General features: G+C 53.9%; 1 protein-coding gene across 1 annotated transcript in view; it reads left to right on the plus strand.

Moving 5' to 3' along the window:
• KCNN4 (potassium calcium-activated channel subfamily N member 4) overlaps nt 1-7,358 on the plus strand; it is a 17,345-nt gene extending 9,987 nt beyond the window's left edge. Inside the window, exons 5-12 of the mRNA XM_044668513.1 lie at nt 2,544-2,639; nt 3,233-3,648; nt 4,653-4,788; nt 5,134-5,244; nt 5,434-5,552; nt 5,725-5,794; nt 6,211-6,375; nt 7,108-7,358. Coding sequence (XP_044524448.1) covers nt 2,544-2,639; nt 3,233-3,648; nt 4,653-4,788; nt 5,134-5,244; nt 5,434-5,552; nt 5,725-5,794; nt 6,211-6,372 — 1,110 coding nt within the window. The 3' untranslated portion in view covers nt 6,373-6,375; nt 7,108-7,358. The remainder of the gene's footprint in view (nt 1-2,543; nt 2,640-3,232; nt 3,649-4,652; nt 4,789-5,133; nt 5,245-5,433; nt 5,553-5,724; nt 5,795-6,210; nt 6,376-7,107) is intronic.
• The last annotated feature ends 3,212 nt before the right edge of the window (nt 7,359-10,570 follow it).

A 10,570-nucleotide genomic window follows, 5' to 3' on the forward strand; every position in this document is an offset into this window, starting at 1 on the left:
GAGGGAGGGAAAGGGGAGAGAGAGAGGAGAGGGGAGAGAAAGAGAGAGAGAAGAAAGGAGAGAGGGAGGGAAAGGGGAGAGAGAGAGGAGAGGGGAGAGAAAGAGAGAAGAAAGGAGAGAGGGAGGGAAGAAGGGAGAGAGGGAGGGAAAGGGGAGAGAGAGGAGAAGAGAGAGAGATATCAGGGAAGTTGAAACCATCAGATAGATAGGCAAACATAGACTGGGAAAGACAAGGAATGAAGCATCAAGTAACAAAAACAAGAAGGTGAAAAGAAAGAGAGACAGAGATAGAGTCAGGGAGATAGGGGAGGAGAGTGAGAGAGCCAGACAGAGAGAGATAGCTAGACATAAACTGAGATGGAATCAGGGTGAATGGGGAAGGGGGGTGGGTCAGGGGAGTGGGCTAGGGACATGCACATAGAGAGATACAGGCCAAAACAAGAGATAGGCATGGACTGTCAGTGACCCAGAGAGAGACAGGCTGAAGCAGTCATGTAGACACTGACAAATAAAAGGCCAGAGGAACACGTACTGATATAAACCCAGAGAACAGAGAAGGGGAGTTGGAGCCAGAGGGTGACAGGTGAAGATGGAGACGCCCAAAGAGTCAGAGCCAAATACCTGGAGACAAAGTAAGTGGATGACAGACCCAGACAACGAGGGTCGAGCAGAAAAAGGTTTAAGAAGAGGCCAAAAGTCAGTGAGGCACAGAAAGAGCTGGATGAGAGAAGGTGGAGACAGACAGAGGGGACAGAGGGCAGCCTGGGTGACAGGTTAAACAGGAGCAGAGCCTGGGCTCAGCGGAGGGGAGTGTTGGGGGGGACAACAGCCCCATTGTTCCCTTGAGGAAGGCTGGGACAGGAAGCTGGCAAAGGTCACCAATCAAGGCAGGGACCAGGGTTGGGCGGCTTGGGAAGAAACAGGTGCTGCCCAGCAGAGTACCAGGGGGCTGATTCCCCCATCCCTGTCCCTTAAAGGACTCAGGTGGCTTGATTCCCTCAGCAACTCGCCCCCTACCCCAGGAGGACTGAGGAGTCCTAATCTCCCCATCCCCCACAGGGACCTGACGGTCCTGAGCTCTCCAGCCCTCTCCCTCAGAGAATTTCTCCGATGTGTTGCCAAAGAGAGAAAATATACACTCAGTTGTGGTTACTGGAGGACTCAGGCTTCCGGCCCCTGAGCCCAATCCGGGCCATAAGCCAGGCTGGTGGGATGGGCCCCAGCGCGGGGGGAGGGAGCTCAGGATGGGGAAGGATGAACTGGGAGGTGGAGGGAGGAGGGGATAGGATCTGGACCTAAGGGGCACCCCTAACCCACAAGGGGTGGGTATGTCTGTGGGCCTCCAGATTTGGCTTCTATGGGTCTCTGGAGAAAAGTAGAGCAAAGCATTTAAGGCTTGGAATCAGGAGAGACCTGGGTCTGGGCAGGATATTTGTTATGCATGTGACCTAGGGAAAATCATTTCCTAGCTTTGCGCCTCAGTTTCCCCATCTTTCTCTAGAATCTCATCATTTCTAAAACGGGGGTGGGGGGGCTCAGCCTAAACATCTCTAAGGCCCCTTCTGGAGCCAACATTCTTAAATGCTTGATAAGTGTTGACAAGTGTTTTCTAGGAGCCCCTAAAGAAGAAGGTGAGGGTTTCTGGATTCCGCATAGCGGTTTCTAGGGGCCCCTCGAGCAGAGGGTGAAGATGACTAGACTAGGAATGGTGGTGTCTAGAGGCCTGAGGGGTAAGGGAGTAGGGTGAGCATTGAATAGTATATTCCTCTGGGTTGTGGAACTGAGGCAAACCTTACCTTCCATCTTGGAGTCAATACTGTGTATTGGCTCCGAGGCAGAAGAGTGGCAAGGGCTAGGCAATGGGGGTTAAGTGACTTGCCCAGGGTCACACAGCTGGGAAGTGTCTGAGGCCAAATTCGAACTCAGGACCTCCAGTCTCTAGGCCTGGCTCTCCATCCACTGAGCTACCCAGCTGCCCCCTGAGGCAACTCTTTAAGGGGTACAGAATAATTGTGGAGAGAGTCAGAGAGACAGAGAGAGACAGAGGCAGAGAGAGAGGGAGAGAGACAGACACAGACACAGACACAGACACAGAGAGAGGGATTGGAGGATTGGAGAGAGGGAGGAGGCAGGAATACAGCCCGAACCCACTGCGCCCCCAACCCGGGATTTACTGGATTCTGCCTGGTGGTCTTGTGGAGCCCCTGAACTTGAACCACTTCCTCTGGAGGCAAGAGGAAGTAAGAGTGGGAAAGGAAGAGCCAGAAAGAGGATCAGGGACATGTGACTGGTGGTGAGGAGGGAGGGAGCTCACGTCCAAGAACCTAAAGTAGAGAATATCGGGCGCCCTCATCCAGTGCTCAGGGGGCCGGAGGAAAGCCGGGACACAACATGAACCCAGCCCACCCCCCACGATATCCAAATGGTAGTTTCTAAAAGCCTGCGTGGGGCGGGAGGTGGAAGGGGAGGAAGAAGTTAGTCCGCACTGTTCGGGGGCTAGGCTGGCCCTGAGATGTGTCTCTGACTTTCCCGTATCCCCACAGTGGGCTCCCTATCTGTTCCTGGTGAAATGTGGGATCAGCATCTCCACCGTCTTCCTCCTCGCACTCATCTTGGCCTTCCACGCTAAGGAGGTGCAGGTAGGTCGGCCTCTTGCCGCTTCCCTCCGCCCCTGCCAGCCCTGCCCGGCCACCTCAGTCTTTCCATCCTCCTTCTCTTCTTCCTCCTCCTCCAGGGGTTTCCCCGCCGGCCCAGACCAGTGACTAATGGGGATGGTGGCAAGGAAGGGTCCACGCCCTGACAGAGACTCCCTTGCCCCCGGGGCTCCAGCAGCCTGTTCCCAGTCTCTCCATCCGCCCCCCACACACACACCCTCCATCCTGTACCACAACCCTATAGCTCTTTCCAAGGACGGGACGAGAGGAGGGGAGGGAGGGGAGCCGAGAGTTAGAGGAAGGAGGAGGGAGAGAAAGAAAAGAGGGGGAGAGGGCCAAGAGAGGAGGGAGAAAAGGGAAAACTGGCTCGGCCCACCCCACTCCTTAGCTTCCAGATGGGTAAACGGAGGCCCGGAGAGGGGAGGGATTGCTTGTCCAAGAGTCTCCCCAGTGACTTCGCGAGGTCGCGCCCGAGTCGCTCTCCTCCTCCTGCTCCTCCTGGGCCTCCCTGATAAGCCAGAGCCGAGCTCCTTATCGGAGGCTTGGGGCCCAGCCCTTGTCGCCCTCGCTCCCCGCAGCTCTTCATGACCGACAACGGCCTCCGCGACTGGCGGGTGGCGCTGACCGGGCGCCAGGTGGCCCAGATGGTGCTGGAGCTGCTGGTGTGCGGGGCGCACCCTCCGCCGCTGCCCGCGTGGGCCGCGCCTTCGTGCCAGAGTCCCGCGCGCCCGTGGCCCGTGTTCCTGAGCCAGGTCGAGGCGCTGCTGTCGCTGGCCATGCTGCTCCGCCTCTACCTGGTGCCCCGGGCCGTGCTGCTCCGCAGCGGGGTGCTGCTCAACGCCTCTTACCGCAGCATCGGCGCCCTCAACCGGGTGCGCTTCCGCCACTGGTTCGTGGCCAAACTGTACATGAACACGCACCCCGGCCGCCTCCTGCTGGCCCTCACCCTCGGGCTCTGGCTCACCACGGCCTGGGTGCTCTCCGTGGCCGAGAGGTGAGCTCTCCGCGTCGGGGGCTCCCCAAGGGAGGGAAGGGAAGGGGGTCGGAGGGGCAGAGGCCTTCCCTGACTCCCAGACCGCACCTCTTCTAAAAACCCTGCCTTCAGGGGCGGCTGGGTAGCTCAGTGAATTGAGAGTCAAGCCCAGAGACAGGAGGTCCTGGGCAAGAACCTCAGACACTTCCTTGCTGGGTGACCCTGGGCAAGTCACTTAACTCCAATTGCCCAGCCCTTACCTATGTTCTAGAATCTTAGAACCAATACTTAGCATCCATTCTAAGACAGAAAGTATTTAAAAAAAAAAAAAAACTAAAATTCAAAGCATTATGTAGGGCAACTGGGTGGCATTGTGGATAGAGCTCCAGGCCTGAAGTTGTAGGATCTGGGTTCAAATGTGGCCTCAGGCACTTCCTAACTGGGCAAGTCGCTTAACCTGAACTGCCTAGTCCTTGCCACTCTTCTGTCTTAGAAGTGATACTAAGAAGATAAAGGTTTTATTGTTTTAAAAGGAGAAAAAAGTCTATTAGCCCTAGGGTAGGCGAAGGCAGAAATGTCAGACTTGGGTACCTAGCTGGGTAAGTGTAATCTGTAAAATGGGTACAAGTGGGAACATTTATGTTGTAGCAACCAAGTCCCAAGAGAGACCGAAGGCAAGCCCCACCTCGACCTGATGATTCATCCCAGGTCTAGTGAGGAATTGATAGAGGCAAAGCTATTAGCAGTGGCTCAGCCTCGAAGAGAAAGGCCCCACCAGACACCATAAAACGAGAGAGGGCTAGAGGGATGCAGCGACAGCTTGCATAGACCCAGTACAGCCTGAGTGACTGGCCCAAGGTCACATTGAGCCATAGAGATCAGAAGGTGGTCCTGCACCTAAAGGTGGTTCGGGAAGTGGGGGTGTAGAAAGCATTTGGAAGAGAACCAAGGGTGGACATACCCCCAAGGCATCATGGGAGCCCAGGCAAGGGCTCCAAACCTTCCCCTCTCTGTTCCCTCCCCAGGCAGGCGATCAATGCCACAGGGCACCTGACAGACACTCTGTGGCTCATCCCCATCACCTTCCTGACCATCGGCTATGGGGATGTGGTTCCAGGCACCGTGTGGGGGAAGATTGTCTGTCTTTGCACAGGGGTGATGGTGAGTCCCCTTGAAGACCATCATGCCTCCCTTCCCCTAGCTGGTGCTCTTCTGAGGGCCCCAGGTCTTTGCTTATTTGCCCGGATGTCAGAGATGGAAGGGACCAGAGAACAGAGAACAGAAGATATCAGCCAGGAGGGACCTGAAGCCCTCAAGTGTAACATTTGGTAGATAGAGAAACCGAGGCTCCAAAGGGGAAATGACATGGAGAAACTGAGACTAGACTCCACAGGTCCAGACATGGTCTTATGCAGGTCTCCATTACCTAAAGGATCGGGCTCCCCCAGGGCATGCACACCCACCCCGACACCCAGGCGTGCTTCTGAACTTTCCCCTTGCCCACAGGGGGTGTGCTGTACAGCTCTCCTAGTGGCTGTCGTTGCCCGAAAGCTGGAATTCAATAAGGCGGAGAAACACGTCCACAATTTCATGATGGATATTCAATACGCCAAAGAGGTGAGGACGTCAGCGCCCCTCCCTGCCATCCCTGCCTCTCGAGCCCCCGAAGTGCAGCTTTTCCAAACCTCTGATCAGATCCAGCTGTCATGAACCTCCAGAGGTGACCTGGGCTTGTCAGGGACCCAGGTGTCCCTGGGTCCCAGGAATCTGGGCTCCCCACCCATTGATGTTGTGCTTTCCCAAAAGATGAGGGATTCTGCGGCCCGAGTGCTACAGGAAGCCTGGATGTTCTACAAACATATCAGAAGGAAGGAATCCGGAGCTGCTCGGAGGCACCAGCGGAAATTGCTCTCAGCCATCCACATGTGAGACCTGGCTAGGGCAGGTGGGGCAGGGGGACGGGAGGAGCTGCTCTGTGTCTGTATGTGGATATCCTGGGCAGGGGATGGGCTTGGGGACCCACAGAGGGCTGAAGCCAGACTATGGATGGGCACAGAAGTCCCATGGGAGCCCGTCACCTCACTTCTCTCCATGCAGATTCCGTCAGGTCCGCTTAAAACACCGGAAACTGCGAGAACAAGTGAACTCCATGGTGGACATCTCCAAGGTAAGGCGGAGGCCAGCGATGTCCAGGGATGTTGGGAGGAGTGATCTGGGGGGGGGGGGGGATGGGGAGGAAGGGACCAGGGGACAGAGGAACAGGAGATGAGAGTCCAAAGGAATAGGGATGGCTGATGGAGGGCGAGGATTGGGCTGGGATCGCTATATAGAATTATGCCATAAGAAGAGCTTCATTCATGGGGAACAGAGGCTCAAAGGATCAAGGGATGTGGGAAGAAGAGTAAGGGGCAGGGAGATGAGGGACAGAAGGATGGAGAACAGGGGATTGGGGCTGCAGGAGGGGCGAGGGATGGAGTATTGAGTGCCGAGGTATCAAGGGATGGGACTGGGAGCAGAGGCATCTGGGAAAGGCTCCTTAGCCCCCTGCCCCTCCTGACAAACCCACCCCTTGCTCTCCCCCAGATGCACATGATCCTGTGTGACTTGCAATCTGGCCTCAGCACTTCCCACAGAAACCTGGAGAAGCGAATGGATATACTAGGAGGGAAACTGGACACGCTGACCCAACTCCTCAGTGCAGCCTTAGAATCTAGGCAGGCCCCAGAACCCAGGGAAGACACATAGTTGGTAAGGAGGCTCCTGCCCCAGAGGGTCCCCGTCCCAAGGGGGAGGCCTGGCCAGCAGTCAGTGGGTGCTCAGCTCCTCTAGGAAGCAGCCAGTTCCTGAGGGAGGACGAGTGTTTTGATGGGAGCTCAGTGCCAAGTGGGAGATGCGGCTTGTATCCCAGAATGTTCTGGGCTGGCCAGCCAGCTCTGGGCCAAAGGAGCTGGTGGGAACAGAAGGGATGGTGAGGGCTCCTCTGGGAGAGAGAGAGAGAGAGAGAGAGAGAGAGAGAGAGAGAGAGAGAGAGAGAGAGAGAACACGGCTTCTCCCAACCTCTGGCCCTTCTCCATGTGTGGCTCTTCCTGCCTCTGAGCCTCTCTCTTCCTGTGAACTTTTTTTTTCTTTTTTTTTAATTTTTAAACCCTTAACTTCTGTGTATTGGCTCCTAGGTGGAAGAGTGGTAAGGGTGGGCAATGGGGGTCAAGTGACTTGTCCAGGGTCACACAGCTGGGAAGTGTCTGAGGCCAGATTTGAACCCAGGACCTCCCGTCTCTAGGCCTGGCTCTCCATCCACTGAGCTTCCCAGCTGCCCCCTTTCCTTCGTACTTTTTCTCAGCTCTTCTATACACGTGATGATGGGGTTTTCCTGTCTTTGTCCAAATGGGGGCCTTTCTCCTTCTTTCCCTACCTTGGCAATCCTGTCTCCCTAAGGGTGTTGGGTGCCTAACTCCTCTTTCTCACTCTCTCTTTTCCCAGGGTCTATGGAAGGGAACCCAGCTCCTTTGGCCCCGGGGGACAAGGGGGCAGCCATCCCCTTTCACTTCATCAGGGCATGAAGGAGGGGCCCACCTCTCTCTAAGAGCTGCTAAAGGAGTCCCTGGCTGGGCCAGGGGTACCCCTGTTCACCCAAGCAATGGAAGTGGTGGATTTCAAAGCTGCTACAAGGCCAGAGAGCCAAGGAACCTGCGAGCAAGAGGCCACAGGCTTTCTGCAAGTCACACCATCAACTAAGAAAGTAGAATGAAGGGGAGGCTCTGGGGAGGGTGAAGGGGCTGGGGGCCAGGGTCCTGGATCCCAGAAGGATCAGACTCTCTTTCCCTGGATGACGCCTGGGTCTGGGGAGTGAGAGGAGGCCGACTGCCTGGGTCCCTGCTGGGACAAGAGAGAGCCGGTCCCCCAAGTTGAACGAGAACTGAGAGGGCTGGACACAGAGGTCCCTGTTCAAAGTCGCTGCTGGACAGTGAAAAAGCTTAAGGGAGCCTGTGTCAGAGGTGGGGAGAGGCTCTTGGCAGGTACATGGAAGCCTGGGGCACCCCCTAGTGGAGACCGCAAGGGGACAGGGGGCAGCCTGAGCCCCTGAAGGGGAATCTGGCCAGAGCTGCCCCACTTCCCCCCCCTTCCCCCTCCCCACTTTGAAAATAAAAGTTAATATTCTGGAACAGGGAGATGTTGTCCCATTCTTTAAAGCACTTCCTGCCTCGCAATGCCAACAAAGCCCTTGTCTTCTAAGGGCAAAGGCAGACACCGAATCCGGAGCCCCAGGTTTCAGATCACTCTGCCATGACCTTGGGCCTCCCTTCCCTATACAGCAAAACAAAGGGCTGGGACTCCATGACCTCCAGGGTCCCTTCGACCCTGGGATTCCGGGGCACTGGCAAAGTTAGAGTAGTGAGAGATCTGTCAGTGGAGAATCCAAGCTCAGGCTGGACAATTATGAAATGTCAGCACCAGAAGGTATCCCGCAGTCCTGCCCCCTTGTTTTTATAAGTGAGGAAACTGAGGCCCAGGGAGAAGGACTTGCCCACGGTCACATATCAAACCTTGCACTAAGACGTTCCCCCACGTCCCTGCAGCTCCATGAAATTATCGAGGGGGAGAGATCTGTATTCGATAAAGTATCAAAAATAAGGGACTGCTGGACAATATTAGTAACATATTACAGGCCACTGGGAACAGGCAGGGGTCTCCTAATTGGGTCAGATTCCCTCTTTAAGAAAAAAGTAAGGGGGCAGCTGGGTGGCTCAGTGGATGGAGAGCCAGGCCTAGAGATGGGAGGTCCTGGGTTCAAATCTGGCCTCAGATACTTCCTAGCTGTGTGACCCTGGGCAAGTCACTTGACCCCCATTGCCTACCCTTACCACTCTTCTGCCTTGGAACCAATACAAAGTATTGACTCCAAGACGGAAGGTGAGGGTTTAAAAAAAAAAAAGTACGACCTAAGTCTGGTTTTAGCACAAAAATGGAGACTAATATTAAATCCACCAAGACAGACAAATGCAGCAGTTGGGCTAGTCCCCAAGGCTTGGCCTTTATTTGCCCAAATTACCTTAAGAAAGTCTCTGACCCTCATCTGTAAAATGGGTCAGGTATTTTCTAAGATCCCTTCCGTCTCTGAAACTCTCAATTGTAAAGAATACAAGGGCGAACAAGAGGACAAAAGTGAACAGTACAAGAGCCCTTAGAACAGAGAATGTCAGAGCAAGAACACGGAACCTCACAGGTAAGAGAACTTAGAATATCGACCTCCTAGTGGAGGATCTTCATTTCACAGGGGTGATGGGGGGTGAGGGCCAGGGAGGGAAGGGAAGGTTCTCAAGGCCACCCAGTAAAGTCACAGCAGAACAGAGCTTAGAGCTTACTTGAAGGGTTCCGCCACCTCCTGCCTACTCCTTTGTCTTGGTCCCTGAGGGAAGAACCAGGATCACTGGGTAGAAGTTCCAGAGGCTGATTTCAGTTCATTGTCAGAATCAGAGCCGCCCCAAAGTGGAATGGGCTGCCATGGGAGCTGGTGGAATGGCTTCCCCAAGCAAAGACTACTTGCTGACTGGGATTTAGAGGGCTCAGCTGGACCAGGGGTTATTAACCTGGGGTCCAGGGACGTGCATGAACTTGAGGAGAAAAAAATTACATCTTTCCTTCCACTAACTTGTAGCTGAAACTTGGTATTTCCTTTGATTATAAACATAGGCAACGAACATTATTTGAAGGGGTCTGTTCACAGGTCTTACCAGATTGCCAAGGAGGTGTCTGTCAGTCTGTCTGTCTGACTGTCTGTTTCTCTGTCTCTCTCTCTCACACGCACACACACACACATACACACACGTGCCAGAATACTGAGATCTCTTCCAGTTGTAAGAGTCCATGAATTAGTGAATTTACCATCTAAGCAGCTTCTCTCTCTTTCTACATTGCTTCTTACTCTGCTCTCCAGGGCCGATCGGAGCAAGTCTAATCTTCTCAATGTGTCTACCATCCACAAATTTAGAGGCAGGGATCCATGGTCTGCTTCCTCAGTGCCCCAGACTTCTCATCTTCGAGATAAACATCCCCATTTCCTATACAAGATTTCAGGGCGCAGGAAGGGCTCTTTGGACAAAGAAAATAGAATGTAAGAGGAAGGAAAGGAAGAGATTTAAGAATCCATCTAGCCTGACCCTCTCATTTGACCAGGTAAAAAATCTCTGAAGCTCGGAGGAAAACGTGTTTTCCCAAAGTCATCTGTATATTAAGGCCAGAAGCAATATGAAAACTCGAAGAAAGATCACTCCACACCACGTCACCCCTTTGTTTTTCTTGGCCCCAAACAACCGGGTTAAGGTACCAAGAGCAAATACAGGCTTGCTCTTAGGAGAGCTGCCCCCAAAGAGGACAGGCTGCTTCCGGAAGGGGGGTTCCTTCTCATTAGGCCCTCAAGTCAAGGCTAGAGACCACCTGTTGGGCGTACCCCGGTAGAGTGTCAATGTCAGTGTCAAAGATCTGTCTCTTGGGCCAACTGACTCAAATCAAAATGCAATTCAGAAACCTTTAACAAAATAAAAATACAATCTGCGGTTCTCTAAGTCAAAACGTGCCCCACAGGGAGCCTCGGGTAGGGTTTGGTGACTCCTACCTATTTCTACTTGAGTTTGGCCTCTCTGCAGTGGAGGGCTCAGGTTGGTCTAAAATGACTAGAGTCCCTTCCAGCTCAGAGATCCTGCTAAGCTTCTAGGCTACAAAGCTTCCCTGTAACTCTTCCCACTCTGCTTCTTATTCTGCCCTCAAGGCCAAGCAGAACAAGTCTAATCCCTTCCACAGGCGACAGCCCTTCAAATGTCCCAAGACGGGAATCCAAAGTCATCCCTCCTAAGTCTTCTCCAAACTAAACAGCCCCAGTTCCTACACAAAATCAATCAATGCACAAGCATCTATTAAGTACTTATTATGAACCAGACATCGGTGA

Source organism: Gracilinanus agilis, chromosome 3, assembly GCF_016433145.1.
Source record: "Gracilinanus agilis isolate LMUSP501 chromosome 3, AgileGrace, whole genome shotgun sequence".
Lineage (NCBI taxonomy): Eukaryota > Metazoa > Chordata > Mammalia > Didelphimorphia > Didelphidae > Gracilinanus > Gracilinanus agilis.